Source organism: Cornus florida, unplaced genomic scaffold, assembly GCF_030987335.1.
Source record: "Cornus florida cultivar Cherokee Brave unplaced genomic scaffold, ASM3098733v1 CherokeeBrave_3.0.0_Hap2_Chr07, whole genome shotgun sequence".
Taxonomy (NCBI): Eukaryota; Viridiplantae; Streptophyta; class Magnoliopsida; order Cornales; family Cornaceae; genus Cornus; species Cornus florida.
The window spans coordinates 73,571,559-73,592,377 of record NW_026775577.1 but is presented as its reverse complement, the minus strand read 5'-3'; the positions used below and the strand labels follow the sequence as shown (position 1 = coordinate 73,592,377).

Below are 20,819 nucleotides of genomic sequence, written 5' to 3'. Positions count from 1 at the left end.
ACTCACAATTCACATGGTCTGATTCACTAAAACAAAAAACATTGTTTGATTTTAAATTCGGTTTCACACTTTCAACAAATGGTCTCAGTAAAAGAGAAGATTCAAAACACAGAAGTAATATATATTTCTGCGTAAGAGAAAAAGAGGGGAATGATCGGTTTCTATTCCTATTTTTAAAACTTTAATACCTGCTGATATTTTATTGAGCCACCTCATCATAAGAAAGAGGTTCCTTCTTATGCAACCTAAGGTAAACATTGTTCTTTTTGTCTTTTAAAATATTTTTTTATATATAATTTGAGGACACTATAAGAGTAATTTGGTCTTTTCTACTTAGTGAAGGGTATTTTGGTCACTTCAAACTAATTTTTTGACAAAAAGTACAATATTTTGTACGGAGTGGAGGTCTTCGCAAAATTAGACAAACCTTAGGGGGGACACGATGCAAAAAAAACACAAATTTCAAATTTATTTGCAATTAGGCCAAACCTTAGGGGAGGTCATTGTAATTTACCTTTATTTTAATAGTGCCCCTACCGATCTTTGAAAATATTCATAAAAGACTTAAAAAAAAAAAAAAAAAATACTTGTTAAAGACCTATGTTTAACAAGTTTTTCAAAATTCAAAAAAGACCTATGTTTAAAAATCAAAATTCACAAAAGACTCCTCCTTTGTTATTAAATTTCAGTTATTTGAATTTTCTATATACAAATTTGGATTAAATGCAAAAAAATTCCTGAACTATTGACCAATTAGCAACAAACCCTTCTGAACTTTAAATTTTTTTAAAAAACCCCCCCAAATTATAATTTTGGTTGTAGATAGCTCCATCCGAAGACCAGCAGGTTAAATTTCGCCGTTAAAACCAATCACATGCGGTCACGTGATCCCACAATACATACTTAATGACCATAATGCCCTTATAAGCATAAAAAGACTGTATTACCCCCTTATTATAAATATTACACCCAAACACAGCCTTAAGTTACTCTCACACCCAATTACCCAAACACACCCTTATCATTACAAACATTGTTTATCTTCTTTATCCTTCCTCATTCATGCCATAACTGAGCAAAGACCAAATATCTCTGCAACGTTTTTTTTTTTTTTGGGGGTAAAATCCTTGCAACGACTACCGGGCTGATGACCACAAATATCACAACTCATGTTTTCTCAAATCTCCAATCATTGATTTGATCAATCGATGAAGCTTGGATCCCTGATTTTAGGCCAGATGATGGATCGATATATATATCTAGAATTTCTTGAAATTTTGTTGTATAACTATGTCAAATAGGCATCGGCGTCGTTATCTCCATCATCAGAAAAAAAATAATAATAATAAAATAAATAAAATAGAGAAATCTTTCTCAGTTGATCGTCATTTTAGACTCACCAGAATTGCATCACCATAGTTGATCCCGCCGGAATCACGTCACCACCGTGAGCCCATCATTTACTTTGCTGACAGTTTTGGGAATTCCCGCTGGATCGATTATGTTAGAGAGTTACACAAGGGCAATTTATATGTACAAATTTACAGACAGAGCGAGAGAAGAAAGATGGGTATTGTCGCCAAGAAATTTGCCGATTCAGACCATCTCCACCGACTGGTTCCATCTGCGCCAGCCCATCTCCACCGTCCTCTCCACTGACGGATCTTCATCGCCCTAACCAGCCAAGCTCGCCGCCGTTCCTCCGTTGCCGACGGATCCTCATCGCCGTCCCCGTGGCTACAGTACTTTCCCCTTTTGGTTTGCAGAGACATATATGATATATATTGATATATATGTATAATATATCTCATATATATATATATATTATATCAAGGCCCAAATACCTCTGTTTGGCTAGAAGTGTAGCACAAACCAGTTCCAAAAACTAGTTCTGTGGTGGTATGCTGGCAATCTCCCATTGGTTATTGAATTTTTTTTGCCATGTCTGCAAGTAAAGATGACAATATTTGAAACTGCGTCCTTTAATAGTAAGGGCAAAATTGTTTTTTGCCTTTTTCGATGACCTGATGGAGTAAATTGCAACAAAATAATAGTGTAAGGGGTTTTTTGTAGTTCAGGAGGGTTAGTTGCAAAACTTCAATAGTTCAGGAGAATTTTTTGCATTTAACCTTACAAATTTTGATAATTATAAAAGTTGACTCAATTGAGCTTCAAAAAAAACCTAAGAAAACATCCAAAATTCAAAAAGACCTTTATATTTTCTAACTCATTTGTCTAACAAATTTTCAAATTCAGAAAAGATCCATGTCATTTCTCCTCTCGCGAGCTCCACAAAAATTTAAGATTCAAAATAAAAAATAAAAAAAAAAAAACAAAAAACAACATCCTTCGTTATTTATTATTCTGTTCAAAAATTCTTATCATATTATAGTTAATGGTTGTTCCTACTGAATCAAATTCCTAACCCTGCCTCTGTTTGGAATGACATCCGTTTTTCGCACGCCCGTACTTTCAATCCCCTGGAAAGGCCAGTTTTGTGAGACCAAAGACTTTTCAAACCCATAAGATCAAAACGAAATAGGTCATAATTCAGGTGCAACAGTGCCACTATTTGGAAGAGTAAACAAAAATTCGGTGACAAACAAAAATAAAGAACTTAAATTTTAAACAGCATAGAGAGAGAGAGAGAGAGAGAGATTTTCTTTTTTCAATGGAAAATGTTTTTAGTGTTTGACCAAAGTTTTTTATGGGGAAGAAATTTATACACACTATATTTATGCACTCACTTTACTTATTTAGAGACTCCAACCTTTACCATTTATCATAAAGTTGGATTTTAAAAAATCTTCTACCATCGTTATCCTACAGTGCTGAATCATGTTGCTTGCTCCAAGTTTTTCTTTTTTTTATTTATTTTAAGTTCAAACTAGCAAATACACGAGAGAGCGTATCATCTAAAACTAATCTCTATTTATTTTTTTTATTTTTTTAATGTTTAACAAATGTCTAAATTGAGGGTGAGGTCGAATCATCGCCCGGGATATAAAATAACTTATTCGTATTTTTGTTATAGTTTAATATTTTTTTTTTTGGTAAATATTTTTCGATAATCAAATACCAAAAAATAAAAATATTTTTTTTAAAAATATTTTACATCTAGACAAACCCACCGAATTACTCATTATGAATACTACACCCTGTTAAAGTTTTAGTGCAAAGTCAAAAATTATCTATTCCGCAAATTTTACGAGGATGATGACTCATAAATAAATAAAAATAAAAAAATCTTATTGACATCAAAAAAAGATTTGGTGTAGAATGCTGACGTGTGAAAAATCGTCAATGCTGATTAGTAAGTACCTCTTAAAAAATAAAAATAAAAAATCATCAAATTAAAGATGAGTTTACTTCCACTAATTGATTAAATTAAAATTATTCATATGGAGAGTCCCATCAATCATGTTTTCATATATATATATAATATTTTTCTCCAGCCTATTTCAGTGGTACGGTGGGGAAGAGTAAAGCCCAATAAAATCAAGTCGATTACAAAAACAAGATGGCCATGTGCACCCCGGGAAAATGGCCATCAGAGAATAATCGTCCAACCTCACGTTCACATGCTGCTCTCCGCGAGGGCAATAAATACTTATAATTTGTTTGGTTAGATACTCTTTGTACACGTCTTGTGCTTTGTTGTGTATACATTTGTCAGTGAGAGGTTAGATACTCTTTGTACACGTCTTGTGCTTTGTTATGTATACATTTGTCAGTGAGAATAATTTGTGATACAATATCAACGTTTTCACATTTTCGTAACGATCAAATGGGACAAATGTACCGTTCTGCGCCAGAGTACTTTGTGGATATAACCATTTCTTCAAGATTGCCAACACATTTCTTATAAGAACATGTTTGGTAAACGCTTTGGTTTTGCTTTTCTAGCTTAATCTGAAACAAAACAAGTGTTATTTGATAAACGCCTTAGTTATGCTATTTTAGTTTAATCTAAAACAAAACAAGTGTTTTATTATAGAGTGTGTTGAATAGTAAACGTAAATATGTTTGCTGACGTCCATTTGTTACAAGATTTTTGAAAACAAAAACATCAAAATATGTTTGGAAAATGTAATAGTTGGTTTAAAAGTGTTATTTAAGAAATTTTTTTTTTTTTTTTAAAAAAATTCTTTTTTATTACCCGTTGTAAAGTGCTACATGTAAAAACACGGAATTAGTGTTTTGATTTTTTATCATTATTCATGAAACAAAAATACCAAAAACAAAATGCTGACCTACCAAGCCCTAAGAGAATTGGTGTTACATTTTCGAAGGGTGTTGAATTTTCAAAGTAATAAATGTTTCATTTTTGTAGAAGCATCTATTCCGCCAGCAACTTTCTGAATATAGGATTTTTGGCACTCTTAATTCCACCCAATTAGGGCACATGAGGCTTGAAATGAATATAAGTTGGCCCGATTTAAATCCTTCATAGGATGGTTTGGATTTGGATGATGTTAATACCTCAAATGGATCGAGTTCTTGACCCGAGATCCAAAAAAACCATACGGATCCAATATTAATTGCTTGGACCTTGACACTAAACTATGGGAATGAACTCAATTAATCCACCTCATTCATGCCCTACACGATCACTCCAACAAACCATTGTATTCAAAATTCCACATAGGTGTCGACCCCATGACTCATGATCACTAAAAACAATTGCCTAGTCGAAAGTATTTTAAAAAACAAAAAAAATGAACTGTGCTCTCATATAATATAATTCTTTTATTTGATCCTCCTTGACTAAACCATGACTAAGCCCAGTCGAAAATGTCCCCAAAAAAAAAAAACATTAATTATTGAATGGAAAGGAAAGAAGGAAAAAAATTGAAATGAAATGAAAGGAAAGGAAAAGAAAGAAGAGAGGACTGAGACATCCTTAGAAAAAAGATTGTTTCTCTTTTTGTTGGTTGGATTGGATGACAGAGAACAAGAAAAACAAGCAATTTAATTTGATCGATGAGATAAAACGAAAAATAATCTTTCAAGTTATTTTTTACCATTAAACCGATAAGATAATGTAATAATTTAAAAATGCAATAATAAACTCACTTGTCTTCTCTTATCTTCCACCCAAATATGGGTGGATAAAAATTTGTGAATGATGACTCGTCCGGACTCATTCTTCGTATTATTCTTTCTCTCCTTACATCTTCACTACCAAACAAAAAAAAAAAAAAAATTGTTCTTTCTTTCTTATTTTCCTTCCACCTCTCTTTTTTCCTTCTTACCGAAGAGGGACAGAGCCAGAATTTTTGTTCAGGGACACGTTGTACACTAAATACATATAAATTAATATTTAAGGAGTATATATACATAAAGAGAAATAGGTGGATATATATATATATAGAAATTGATATTTTTGGAATGAGGTAAATTAATAAATTACATATATAGAATATAATGAAACAATTTAAGAAAAAAAATTTAAAGAAACATACAGAGTATACAAGGGAAGGAGAAATTTGAGGAGGGCACCTTTACACATTTTCAAAAAATATATACCTATGATAGAAATATATATATATATAATAAGGAAACAAAAAAATCCAGGGGGGCAGTCCTATAATGGCTCCGTCCCTGCTACTGAACATAGCATTAATTTCATATGAAGTATTGATTAAACTAATGATGCCATCACCATGATGTAAATGAAGTCGATATCTATTGGAGAATAGATAGGTACTCACGGTTAAGATGCACTAATGTGAAAGAGTAACAAATACACCCATCATCTTTAATTATAAAATAAAAGAAAAACATCGACGAGTATATACCTCACCAATTATAATTTCATAATTAAAGATGATGTGTCCATTTGTTATTCGTCCACATCTCTGTATCTATATGTGATACTATGGTTTATTAACATCCAATAAAATTGGAAGAGAAAAGAAAACATATACAATAAGTAAAGAGGGAGGTTAGGCCATACAAACACCATTAAAAACAATTATAACTGAAAGTATAGCTGTTCCAAAGTTGGTACCTAGACAAAGAAGTAACTTTGGAAACTTTCAAAACCAAGTATCAAATATAGGTTTAACAGGAGATTGACTGCAAAATGACACTAATATAAAATTTCTCATACAATAAATATTGACATAACTGTTCCAAGAAAAAAGAAATAAAAAAAGAAACCATCACAATCACTCCCCAACTAGAAACATCCTACTAAAAAGACTGGATGCACCACAACTGATGCAAGGGCAAGGCGAGGTAACGCATGTCAGCATCCAAGGCATTAACACTTGGAATGTAAACCACATTGAATGAAGACATATGATACATAATGATCATATTATGCGCTCCGTTCATAATCCAGACTGACTCCACGTGACACGACACAAAAAAAGCCACCGAAAGCAGGAGGAAGAAAAAACATTAAAACAAGAACTCACCAGCAAGCAAATGGTAGAATTTAGAAGCACTTCCTGTGGACAATCGATGGACCAGACTCATCATATTCACCCTTCGAAATCCACATCTGATAATACAACACAAGGCAAGCATGTCAATTACAAGCCAAACACAACTTATTTCAAGTGAACAAACAATCAGAGGATTCAAAGAACAAAAAGAATCACCTGCTGAAAGGTGCTGAGAGATGCAAGGATTGAACCACCAATCCAGACACTGTACTTTCTCTCAGGTGGTGCCACAACCTTGATCTTCATGCTGCTGGGAGCGAGAGCAGTAATCTCCTTGCTCATACGGTCTGCAATACCCGGGAACATAGTTGAACCACCACTGAGCACAATGTTGCCATAGAGATCTTTCCTGATATCAACATCACACTTCATGATGGAGTTGTAAGTAGTCTCGTGGATGCCTGCAGCTTCCATTCCAATGAGAGATGGCTGGAAGAGGACTTCTGGGCAGCGGAATCTCTCAGCTCCAATTGTAATGACTTGCCCATCAGGCAGTTCGTAGTTCTTTTCAACAGAAGAGCTACTCTTGGCAGTCTCTAGTTCCTGCTCGTAATCAAGGGCAACATATGCAAGCTTCTCTTTCATGTCACGGACAATTTCCCGTTCTGCTGTGGTGGTGAACATGTAACCTCTTTCAGTGAGTATCTTCATGAGGGCGTCTGTGAGGTCTCGGCCAGCAAGGTCCAGACGGAGGATGGCATGGGGGAGAGCATAACCTTCATAGATTGGCACAGTGTGACTCACACCGTCACCAGAATCCAGCACAATACCTGTTGACAGAAAGAGATAAAAATTGGACTAATATAAAGATGGCATCAAAAAATGAAAAAGACGGTTATGGTGATTGGTACCAACCAGTTGTTCGACCACTGGCATATAGAGAGAGAACTGCCTGGATGGCAACATACATGGCAGGCACATTGAAAGTCTCGAACATTATTTGGGTCATCTTCTCTCTGTTGGCCTTGGGGTTGAGAGGTGCCTCAGTGAGAAGCACAGGGTGCTCTTCAGGAGCAACACGAAGCTCGTTATAGAAAGTGTGATGCCAGATCTTTTCCATGTCATCCCAATTGCTTACTATGCCATGTTCAATGGGATACTTCAATGTGAGGATACCTCTTTTAGACTGAGCTTCATCACCTACGTAGGCATCCTTTTGACCCATGCCAACCATGACACCAGTATGTCTAGGCCGACCAACAATGCTGGGGAAAACTGCCCGGGGAGCATCATCACCGGCAAACCCAGCCTGTATATTGAACACAACATAGATGTTAATTTAAGTTCAGAAAACTAGAGAAAATAATAATAAAATAAAAAACTGCACTTTATAACCATGAAAGTTATTAACTAACCTTGACCATTCCGGTTCCATTGTCACAAACTAGGGGCTGAATATCCTCAGCATCAGCCATCTTTTACAGAACTGCATAACAAATATTAAGAGAATCAAATGTGACAAAGAGAACTCCAAAATGTCATCAACATATAGTTACTGAGACTTTTTATGCATGACCACTCTCTCATGCTCACATCATTTAAGCAAGCTAAGGAAAAATAAAGGAAGGAACATGGTTGAATTTTACATACTCATAGCTGACTGAATTAGCTACATTCGCAATCTAAAAGAATCATAGTATCACCTCAATTTTCTTCTTATCCATACCAAATTCTGAACTGCTCAGTTTCAGTACTCTTCACTTATTATATAAATTATAAAACTGCAATTCCACACAACTCTGATATTCTGCACTGTATCATGGTTTTAATTTAAATATTAAGCCTTCCGATATCCGTGTCTTTAGTTCAACAATATGCAGATTTTGACTTATCAAAAAAAAAAAAACAATATGCAGATTTTGGTTGTCATTGGAATTTAATATGCATGTATTAATTTTAAGCCATTGCATGACAGCATTTACATTACATAAGCCATTGCATGACAGCATTTACATTGCATAATAAGCCATTGCATAATAAGAAAGAAAAGGAGAAAGCACTTTCTTAACGTCAAGAACTTCATTCCAATCTTCCTATCAACATAAACAGAACGAAGTAATAAAGCATTTCACGAAATTGATACCAGAAAGAGTACACGAATTTCTAATGAAAACTGGGGCTAAAAAAGAGAAAAAGCAAACACGGAAAATCACATTTTTGATGAAGAAAATTGCAATTGCAATAGCAATTGCGTCTTAAATCCAAATAACAATAACAATAACGTCTTAAATCCAAATAGCAACTTAAAGTAGTTTGCTCTCTTCTTCAGCAAATCAATATGCACCAGACTAGAAGTAAACTGGTATGAGTCTACACAGCTTTTGTATTTTTTCAAAAAAAAATAGTAATCTTGAAAAGCATTAACAGATCATCAAATCCATATGCAGATGAACCCATATACTTCCATTTACAAGTTCAATCATCCTCCCAACAATTTCAAATAGTAGATCGAGGTGAAAGAGAACCAGATCAGACAACTAATCAACTCATCATGAAAAAGGGAAAACCATTGACAAAAAAAAAAAAAAATTTTAAATGAGGCTCAACCATAATTTCATCTGTTATAGAATAAGATCGAGAACTAAACATCAAATGCAGCACCAGTCGCAATAAAATAGCATAAATCTGAACAAAAACAACAGATCGGAACGATTTGAGCCTTTACAAAACTAAATCTGACATTATCATCACAATCAAACTCACTAAATAATTACAAACTAACAAAAGATCGATTTAAATTTACACAACTGAATCATCCAAGTTCAAATCACATAATTCAAAGTTTCAACACTTTGCAGATCTCTGAGTACATACAAAATTCAACTAAATAACACAAAATTGCACAATCGAATCTAATAAAATAATAAGTATTAGAAACAGATCAGTAGATATATTTTTGTGTAGGTTGTGACTTACGTATTGATTGCAGATAAAAAGACAGAGAGAAAATGGAAGTAAGATCGAAGAACAATCAAGCCAACCCTCCGATGACGATGGCTGGCTCTCTCTCTCTCTCTCTCTAGATTCTATCTCTAGAGTTTCGCCTTTCTCGGTGGAGACGCCAAAAGAGGGTTGATGGATATGTTATATAGTAGGAGTACAAAGGGTGGGATTTGAAATGCAAATGAAATGACGACTAAATTAACTATTTTAGACAGAGTACAGAGAGATGAATCATACGACAGAGGAAAGAGAATTTTCCAAATCACGATCGTTAGCTGAAATTGATCTCATCCGTCCAATCTGTGTCACTGGATCCTATTGATAGCGGAAATGGAAATTGAAAGCGGAAAGAAAAAGTAAAAAATAAAAATATATTAAAAGAAGTTTAGTGAATAAAATTTTTCTTTACGGTGGTGGTAAGAAAATTTTATGAGACAGTTGGGCATGTTCGGGAATAAAAATAAATTAAAAGAAGTTGGGTGAATAAAATTTTTCTATATGGTGGTGGTAAGAAAATTTTATGAGACAGTTGGGCGTGTTCGGGACCTTGCTTTGTTTTTTGGTGTTTTTGTTCGAGGCTTGGTATCAATTGTGATTCCCAAAACATGTTTGGCGTGGATTGTTTCGATTTTAACAGTGTCGAAACAAATTCAAAAAATTGGGTCAATTTACCATTTTGGTGTTTTATCTTGTTTTAGGCACTATTGGCCCAACAAATCATTGTAGCGCAGGAAGCAAAGTTGGCCCAACTTAAGCATACTTGCAACGCATATATAAACCAAACTTATAACATTTCACTCCATATACTAGGGTTTCTAAAGAGCTTGAAGGATGCGATTCTTGGCAACTCCACTATGTGTGCTTGTTTGGCTGAAAACGATTACCGATCTTTGCTTTGTTGTTTTCACTCAAACCGACCACCGATCTTTGCTATTTTGTTGTGTTCGTCAAAGAACAAGGCAGGTTTGAGTAATTTTGGCCCTGTTGAACATATTTCATGTTTCTCAATTCGTTGTTCGAATGTTGTGGTTAAAAATCGTCATATATTATGACGACCCTGGGTTTTACAAACCCAGTGTGTCCTGTGATAACCCAAAACGGATCCAAAATGCGGAAGCTAAAAAGAAATATGGCCTCTAGAGATGTACATCATCCCTAAGACTCAAAAGTGGCTTCCTGAGGAGCCCCGATGCTCAATGAAAGCGAGAAGGAAACAAGGATTCCAAAACCCTACAAGAAATGGACCAAGGGTAAAATGGTCATTTCACCCCGAAATGGTTGCTACCGTGCACACCATTGGAAATACAATGAAAAATTAATAAATTTAGACTTAAGAATCGCTTGATTCGGAGTCTAGACGGAAGAGATATGAAAATAGGACAAACAGCGTCCTCCGATTAAGAGGTACCACGACCCTATCTCACTAAAACTAGTATAACTCTCACTACGGTTGGAGTTTTTGAGTGTGATTGGTATCATTGGAAAGATAACTTCAAGCTCTTGAGTTTAGGCTTAAGAATGACCTGATTTGGATCAGAATTCAAGGAGATATGACCCTCTGAAGTTGACTCAAGAAATCTATCCAAGAAGCTGAAAGGAAACCAAGCTCCAGGGAGGATCAACCAGCTGACATACAGTACTAGCCGGCCGAAACTCAATCATCAGCCAGCTGATGAACAGTACCAGCCGGCCAGAACACCACTTTTCATTTGCAAACCTACTGGAATTAGTCTCGAGCAGTCATCAGTCGGCTGATGACTGCTATCAGCCGACCGATTGACCTGGTAGCAACAGAAAAAGTTGTTGCAATCCATGGGGAAGATGCTTGGCTCAATCCTAAAGCTATGCATGCTTCCCATTTGATCCGGACAAGTTTCAAAACATTCCATTATCACAATTACGCATCATTAACATGCTAAAATATGAGGGAAGCTTAAATCAACTCTAATGCATGAATTTTTCATAAAATCGCCCAAAAATAGTTCTAAAGTTGAAACTTAAGAGTTTTGTGAAATGTGGACATGCACGCAAACGTAAAAAGACATTTAAGACGTGTCACAATGGTCCGCGGCCTTAAAATAATCCCAATGCAAAATATGACCTCTTAACGGCCAAAAATGCCTTAAAATGCAATAAATGGAACAAAAATACAAAACCTATAACAAAATGGTGTTTGGCCCTTGGCCATACCTCGTACATAATCATAGAGACCCTGTGAAAGAAAAAGAATGGAATTCCCGCACCCGATGCAAACATGGTGAAACAAAGACTTAACATTTTCCATTATTTTCATAGTGAACCTTGAAAACGAAAGTGCATAGAATACAAGATACATGTCATTAGCCTCCGGCCTCATCTTATACATGTCAAATACATTACAAAATGTGTACTTATGTACACATTACATACATGAAATCAAGGATACAAGTTTTGATACATGAGGCTACAAAAATGGCATTTCATGCTAACATTTGCATGAAATGGAAACTTAAAAGTTACAAGTCATCCAAGGAATGATGAGCATCACGAACTAAGTCTTCATACTTGAAAAATGTCCCCAGTAACTTCGGAGTGAATAACATAAAGCTACTCGTGAGCATGCATAGACCTAGCATTTTACAAAATTATCACCTTAAGGTGAAACAAGTTAAAGGGGCTCATGCCATCTAATGTCTATGTCAAGATGAGACTCGGGGAGCATCCTAAGCTACCTTAGATTATTTTTAGCATAAATCACTGTTGCCCAAGAATTGACTCTAGAGGGGGGGTGAATAGAGTTAATGCCAAACAATGGACAATTTTCGCAATATATAGAAATATAATTTCTATTCAACAATTTAAGTAATTATGTAATAATCAAGATATGAGATCAAGATATGGAATAAGCAATTAAAGCATAATTATAAAAGAGAAAAGGGAAGAGAAATTGCAAACTACAACACGGCGATTTTTGCGAGGTTCGGAAACTCCTACTCCTCGGCTCAAGATCCCTCTTGAGACTTCCCAATCCAATATAGCTTCTCCTTGCGGGTGGAGAGCAAACCTTTACATAAAGCAAGACCTTGCTTTTTTTCCTTGCTAGGAGAACACCCTTCTCCTAGGCTTCTTTTGGGTCACACCAACCCTTACAAGTTTGTAGAAAAGATTGTAATTGAAATACAAGATTGAATCTCTCTCAAGATAGATATACAAGTACAAGCTCACAAGAAATATCTCTCAAAGATTGATGTACAAACTTTAGCTCTCAACTAGAGTATATATGAATACAAGTGAAGCTCAAACTCTATAAATGATATGAATGAGAAAAGATGATATAAGTGAAGAATGTAAGTTTTTATAATCTCTCAAGTAAATAATAGAGCAAGAACTCTATGAAGATTAAAGCAAGAGCAAAAGCCCTTTTAATCTTTGCTAGAATCTCTCAAGATAGAATAAGAGTGAATGAGAGAGATGAGAAGATGAGAGAACAAAAGCTCTCTTGAAATATAATATTATGTCTCTCAAAATGGTGGTCTGTTTGCTTCAGCAAAATGAGCCTTCCTTATATAGACAGCCGTAGCTTAATATGTCTGTTAGAAGTAGTTGGAAGACTTAAATGCAGAAAAGTGCCGTTGTAGATTCAAATATCTTAGAAGAGCCTGCTCTTAAAACAAGTGAGCCGTCTCTTTGTTCATTTATTCCTTAGAAAGAGCCTGCTCTGTAAAACAAGAGAGGCGGCTCCCTAGCTTTGAGAGCCTGCTCTATAATTCTTTGGAGCCTGCTCTTTGGTTGGAAACATTAGTCCTTCGTTAAAAAGCCTACTGGAATTGAAAAGAGCCTTCTCTTTTATTTCATGGAGCCTTCTCCATCTCATTGAGCCTTCTCTAATTTTTCATGGAGCCTTCTCTATTCTTTGAGCCTTCTCTAATTCCCATTGAGCCTTCTCTAAATTTCATTGAGCAGGCTCTATTAGCCTTAAGAGAGCTGGCTCTATTTCTTATAGAGGTGGCTCTTGCTTCATGAAGGCTGCTGCTGAATTGGTTTGGACAGAAAAAGTTCATGACTTCAGATGGACATAACTCAGTCCATGAAACTCCAAATGAGGTGAAATTTAAGTCTAAATTTATTGCCTTGAAGTCAGCTTTCTAAATCCACTGGCCTTGCTCAAAAATTATAACCACAGAAATGGTTATGGTCGTTTTAGTGCAACCTGGTCAGAATTTTCGCAGACCAGAGATATGCATTTTGTAATACTCATATCTCATTCAATTCAAATCCTTTTTAGGTGAAATTTGAGTCTAAACTCAAGAGATCGAAGTCAGATTTCTAATGCACCTAGCCTTACTTAAAAATTCCAACTACGAAAATAGTTATAGCAGTTTTAGCATAGGCTGGTCTGGAAATTTTCTGGGTTGAAAATTGCTTCTTTTGAGATAACCATTTTTCTAGCACCTTGGACTTTGATAATGGTTCAATTTAGTTCAAGACCTATTTCTAAGAGTCTAGGGACATATAAGGATGATAAATATCAAGTTCATTGTGTCCTAGAGTCATTTACTAAATTATGGCAACAAAGGCTTTAAAGATGAAATATTAAGTTCAATGCCTTTTCCTTTTCTTTCTAGACACCAAAGTAAATCTTATGATTAATGTGCATGGTCCTAGCATTTCTAGCTCAAGTTGCGAGTTCTTTCAAAGCTTATGCAAGCTTGAACTAACCCTTTCTTAGCTGTAACGACCCACTCCACCACATGGTATGATATTGTCCGCTTTGGGCCTGAGCCCGCACGGTTTTGCTCTTGGGCTTCACCCTAAAAGGCCTCATACCAATTGGAGGTGACACACTTACATATAAGTACTTCACCTTTCCTCTACCCAGGCGATGTGGGACTGTGCACCTTTCCTCTACCCAGGCGATGTGGGACTGTGCACCCGTAGCTCGCCAGTGTGGTAGCCTGACAGTGTCTCTCACACCCGCCCACGGCACACCCGCCCACAGGGTCATCACAATCCACCCCCCTTGGAGGCCCGACGTCCCCGTCGGCACACTTCCGGCTGGGTCAGGCTCTGATACCATTTGTAACGACCCACTCCACCACATGGTATGATATTGTCCGCTTTGGGCCTGAGCCCGCACGGTTTTGCTCTTGGGAGATGGTATCAGAGCCTGACCCAGCCGGAAGTGTGTCGACGAGGACGTCGGGCCTCCAAGGGGGGTGGATTGTGATGACCTTGTGGACGGGTGTGTCGTGGGCGGGTGCAAGAGACACTGTCGGGCTACCACACTGGCGAGCTACGGGTGCACAGTCCCACATCGCCTGGGTAGAGGAAAGGTGAAGTACAAGTGTGTCACCTCCAATTGGTATGAGGCCTTTTGGGGTGAAGCCCAAGAGCAAAACCGTGAGGGCTCAGGCCCAAAGCGGACAATATCATACCATGTGATGGAGTGGGTCGTTACATTAGCAAAGACTTCATATGACAATATCTATGAATGAAGTGCAAAGTCTATTACTAAGGATATAAGAATATGTGAATGATGATAATATGCATGATCCTATAGAGATGAGTTTCAAATGGATTCATAAATACTTTGGCATTGAATCCAAAACACTCACCATCCTATCTACCCCTTTTCTTCATGCATTGTCTATGATCGTTTAGGCTTGAGGTAGTATTGCTTTCTTTCTTCCTTTGAGTTGCTTTCTTGCTCATTGAAGTCCAAGCTACCTTTGGACATTACATTTTGTTCCTTGCAACTTCATGTCTTCATTGTATCCATTTCTTTCCTTTATGTGATCTTGAGTAATGGAATACTTTGAATGATCTTTGGTGCTTCATTGAGGTCATTCTTTGAATGTGAATAATCTATATAACACTCAATGTAAACATTAGTCCTTAAACACCATTAATGGTTTGTTATCATCAAAACACCTAAATTGTCATTGGATGAAATCCTTAAGGTCAGCAATCTCCCCCTTTTTGATGATGACAAAACATTGATGTGTTCATAAGCAAATGGAGTAGCATTTGAAAAATGCTCCCCCTATCAAAGTGCATTCATTGAACATGGCATGCTTGATATATCATAATTCATTTTAGATCATTTAACACATCACATTTCTCTCCCCCTTTGGCATCTTAAAAAGGTGGGAGGTCAAAACATCTTCTTTTAGTATTGATCATTTAGCATAGAGAATTAACATGGTGACGTAATGATAATTAAGAATTGGCAGTAGTAGTTGTTACTATAATATGTTTTAGTATGAAACATATAAACAATTATATCATAAGAGGCCAATTTCATTGACAACATGAGTTCGAATCATCATTTAAGGTTCATGTCATATACAAAAGTATACATAATCAAACATGAAACAAAAATGAAGCATAAACTAGAATAAGCCTAAAGGCAAACAACCTTTTAGAGGCAAATTTTAGAACTCAAGACTACTTCTACCCTAATATATTTCTTCACATTTGATATCCTCAAGAAAAAGGGAAATATCATCAAAGTCATGAAAGTTCATAGGAATGAATCTAATGACCAAAAAGTCATTTTGTAGCATGCTTGTCAATTTCAAGATAAGTCAATGAAGCTTAGTAAAACATGCAATATTCATTCACAAGAGATTACTAATAATCTCCCCCTATCAATATGCTTCCATTTACATTATATATTATTCAAAGATTATGCAACTAATTGAACAAAGAAGCAATGTATTTCAAAATAAGTGCACAATAGCCTTTTCTTCTTCAAAACCCTCAACTTCACCTCTCAAGGGTAAGTTTGTAATTTAGCCTCTAGGACCACCCAAACACTGCTCCCCCAGTCTTCAATATGCCAAATACAGTTGCTTATAAATTCAGAACAAATTATATAGCAAGGTATGATATATATTAAGCTCACAGCAGCACTATTAGAACCAAAAACCACAAATATTAGTTTTATCAAGCACTGCCATAGAAGACACAAACACTTCAACAACCAAGGACTCCCTCAGCTTGAAAATAATGAATTAAAATTTTTCTATAGCTAAGACAAATTATATCAATAAGGGCTTAACACTGCAGCTAATAAAATAACAAAATAATAACTCACAGCAGGTGCAATTTGCTACACCTGTAATTTTATGGTTTGAGGGGTAAAATAGTTAACTTCTCTTTTGTCAAAGGTTCCCTCAGCTTGACATAGATGAAATACACTTATACTGAAGCTTGGACATAATTTAGGATCAATGAATCAACAATTTATAGCACAAAAGGGCAGCAAACAACAGCTTGCAGCAGGTGAATTTGCTGCACCTGTTTCCTTTAGGTTTTAGAGGGCAAATCTATAATTTCGTGGCTGGTCCTTCTTGAATTTAGCTCCCACAGCTGAATTTCATCATATAACACTTGCCCACATCATTGCCTCTCAGATTATAGCAAGGTTTCATCACTATAAAGCCCAAAATCAGCATATATACCAGATTTTTGCTGCAGCACTGTTATAAGGGTATTTTTGGTTTTTCACCACTTCAAAATTTTGGATTATGGTTCTCTCAAGTGTATATTAACTATATATTCATGCTCAAATGAGTAGCATAACAATCACAGTAATATAATGCATTTTCAACATCCAAACCAGCCTTGCAAAACTACTACAAGCTAAAACATGTGTGTTTCAAGGTACAAAACTACTGTAGGTCACTCCTTAGTTCAAAACTCAACATTGATAGCCTTAAAACAACATTTTAATCATGCTCAGATGTTTAAAAATCATAGCATAGCAAGATTATGACAATATATACTCAGCTCTAGAAACTTAAACCAGAAAATAACCAAAGCTTGAGGTTTGAGATATAGAAAATACCAGCTGCAATATGTAGTCCTAAGCCCCTCCAACAGTTGTATATCACCAAGTTATGTGTGCTCAGACTTTGTTCAACCTTTAGAAGTGTCCACAGCAAAATTTGAATCACCTCAGCCTCTCTTTTCACAAGAAAATCAGCACCAATCAGTATTACTATTCATCTTCAAACTGTACACGCATGCTAGAGCTATACGCAGATCAAATTCATCTCTCTTGGCAGATTAAACACTCAGAAAAATATCTTTCTTTGGTCCCTCGAGTGTTCTTCATGTCAGCTCACTTTCAATTGAAATGCTCAAAACAAGATGAAGCCCCAAGTCAGTTTTGCTCTCTAGAATTTCAGGTGAGAACTCACATGATGAAGTGCCAAGAGTAATATAAAGAGATTTAGTTGATTGGAGCCGGCTCAAGGAAAATTGGAGCCGGCTCTTAGTTTTTGGAGCCGGCTCAAGGAAAATTGGTGCCGGCTCTTGATTTTCTTTTGGAGCCGGCTCTTGGAGTTTTTTGAGAGATCCCGAGACATAATGTTTGTATGCAGGTTTGGGGAGCCGGCTCATGAATTTTGTTGATCCGGCTCTAGAGATGCCGAGAGCATGAAATTTGTGATTTTCTTGGATACAGGTTGGAGAGGCGGCTCTTGAATGAGTTGATCCGGCTCTTATTCTTTATAGAGGTGGCTCTTATTTAGATTAGAGTTGGCTCTACTACTGCTACTTCACTGCATGACATTCTGCTCTGTGATCATACCAATTTCCCTTCTGAGTAAACAAAATCTATCCTCTTGGAGTGGTTTTGTGAAGATGTCAGCCAATTGTTTTTCGTATTCACAACTATAAGATCAATGTCGCCCTTAGAAACATGATCCCTGAGAAAATGGTACCTAATTTCTATATGCTTTGACCTTAAATGCTGAATAAGATTTTTAGAAATGCATATTACACTTAAATTATCACATTTGTCATCTAAGCTAGAACAAAATGTTATTTGAATAATCTTATTCCCGAGACTAAATTGTCAAATAGATATATGAATTTTATTTTTATGATGCTTAAGGAGTTTTAATCCTTAGAAGAGTTCATGTTAACTCAACATGCTAATTTAAATCATTTTGCATGCTAGTGCATTTGTCAATTCAATATGTATGTATGCTTATGGCAAAATACAATCCAAAGAACGTATATGAAATGAGTAACAGTTGAGTGGAAGGCATAATTTCATAAATGGATCATAACGTAATTCCATGTGCATTATCCATGATCAAATTTAAGAATTGATATGAAGAATAAGATTCTTCTTAAGTAGGCAAAAATGAATTAAGTGCCCCATTTTTGAAATCCTTGAAGGATTCAACAATTAAAGAAGAGCTTTCCTTTCCAAAAATAAATTTCATTTTCAGAGAGTGTTAGCTCGTGGGAAGGTAAGTTCCTTCTTAAGATTCACACTTTTTAAAGTGATTTTCTTTGAATTCAAGTGAAAATCTTCAAATGCAATTTCAAATAATGTAATACATGAACAATTATTTTACAATCAATAAGGGCATGTATAAAGACAAATTGCATAAATAATGAGTAATTGTACCAAGAAGATAAAAATTCTATAATACACATCATCTTCAATGGTCTAGTATAATTCTCATTTCAAGGATTCTTCATATAGAATACATTTTCATTTTTTATGCTCATAGATGATTTCAACATATCATGGAAGTGTATAGACAAGCAATTTTGAGTATGAAAATATCCTTTAGCATTTACCGATTACCTTGCCTTTGGAGTTCTTCCAAGGAGAGATGCTTCCTTCATAATCCTTTAATCAAGTAACCTTACAAGGAAAGGTTACATATTCTCCTTTTGGTATCCAAATCTTTTTGGGTCCATATAAGTTAGGCAATGGAACATAAGTTCCTTTTGGAACCCAAATCCTCTTAGTCTTTATCCTCTTTCTAAATGGACAATTTTGGATTATATGTCCAAAATAATTGCATATAGGATATTGAAAAGAACTTTTGTCCAATGAATCATTTAAGAACTTTCTCTTTTTCAATAAATATGCATCTTTAATATGAGGATCATATACAATCTCATTTTTGTAAAAGACACTTCTTTGATTACTAGGCATAGTACTCAAGTGTTCCTTTTCTTTGGTACACTTTACTAAAATGTCATCTTGATCATCAATGATTTTCTTTAAAGACTCATTTTTAATTTGAATCTTTTCTAATTCTTGCACAAGATAATGATTTTCCTTTTTCAGAGAGTCATTTTCCATTTGAACTTTTTCATGTCTTTGAGAGAGATCAAGGTTTTCCTTTTTAAATGAAGCACATTTAACAAGCACCTTTTCTAGCACACTTTGTAACTCTTTAAATGCATCAAGTAATTCATTGTGTGCATCAACTAGTTCATTATAAGAGGCTTCTAAATCAAAAAATTTCTGATTAGAATCTACCACATCTTCATTGGCCATGAGACAAAGTTTGTCCAACTCTTTGATTCCATTTGCTTCTCTGCTAGACGTTTGGAGAACTATACTCATCTTTTGAGTTGCTTCATTTTCTTCACTATAGGAAGAAGAGTAAGTTCTACTAAGAAAGTTCAAATGATTAGTAATGTTAGTAGAACTAGAATGCATCTCACTACTTGATTCATTTTCATTTATGATGGAAGACACGTCTTTTTCAATAAGCATAGGCATATATGATTCCTTACCACGAATTGATCCTCCATATGCTAATTCAAGTGAGTTCCAAATTTCTTTAGCTGTTTTACAAAAGATAATTTTTTTGAACTCATTTTTGCTTAATGCACAATAAAGATAACATGTGGCTAAAGCATTACATTGAACTAATCTATGATCATTTTCATCCCATTCACTTTTTGATTTAGGATTTTCATTCCCTTCAATAACTATGGTTGGGATATGATCACCAATTTCAATAACTTTCCATAAATCAATATTAATACTTTTTAGAAAGGCTTTCATTCTAATTTTCCAATAGATATAATCATTTCCATCAAAACAAGGAGGTTGATAATTGGATTGTCCTTTTAAGTGTGTGATACTACCATTGTTGGCCATGATCGTACTCTAAGACGATTAAGTCCTTGAATTAGAGTTAGGCTCTGATACCAATTGTTGCCCAAGAATTGACTCTAGAGGGGGGGTGAATAGAGTCAATGCCAAACAATGGACAATTTTCGCAATATATAGAAATACAATTTCTATTCAACAATTTAAGTAATTATGCAATAATCAAGATATGAGATCAAGATATGGAATAAGCAATTAAAGCATAATTATAAAAGAGAAAAGGGAAGAGAAATTGCAAACTATAACACGGCGATTTTTGCGAGGTTCGGAAACTCCTACTCCTCGGCTCAAGATCCCTCTTGAGACTTCCCAATCCAATATAGCTTCTCCTTGCGGGTGGAGAGCAAACCTTTACATGAAGCAAAAACCTTGCTTCTTTTCCTTGCTAGGAGAACACCCTTCTCCTAGGCTTCTTTTGGGTCACACCAACCCTTACAAGTTTGTAGAAAAGATTGTAATTGAAATACAAGATTGAATCTCTCTCAAGATAGATATACAAG

At 35.5% G+C, this 20,819-nt stretch overlaps 1 protein-coding gene across 1 annotated transcript; it reads right to left on the bottom strand.

Annotated features, from left to right (window-relative positions):
- Window positions 1–6,077: 6,077 nt before the first annotated feature.
- On the bottom strand, window positions 6,078–9,531 carry LOC132267306 (actin-7). The gene is made up of 5 exons (XM_059768447.1): window positions 9,372–9,531; window positions 7,811–7,881; window positions 7,311–7,704; window positions 6,612–7,225; window positions 6,078–6,511 (listed from the first exon to the last, which is right to left on the bottom strand). The coding sequence occupies exons 2-5, from the start codon at window positions 7,868–7,870 to the stop codon at window positions 6,446–6,448; spliced, it is 1,134 nt and encodes a 377-aa protein (XP_059624430.1). The 5' UTR covers window positions 7,871–7,881; window positions 9,372–9,531; the 3' UTR covers window positions 6,078–6,445.
- Between the last annotated feature and the right edge of the window lie 11,288 nt (window positions 9,532–20,819).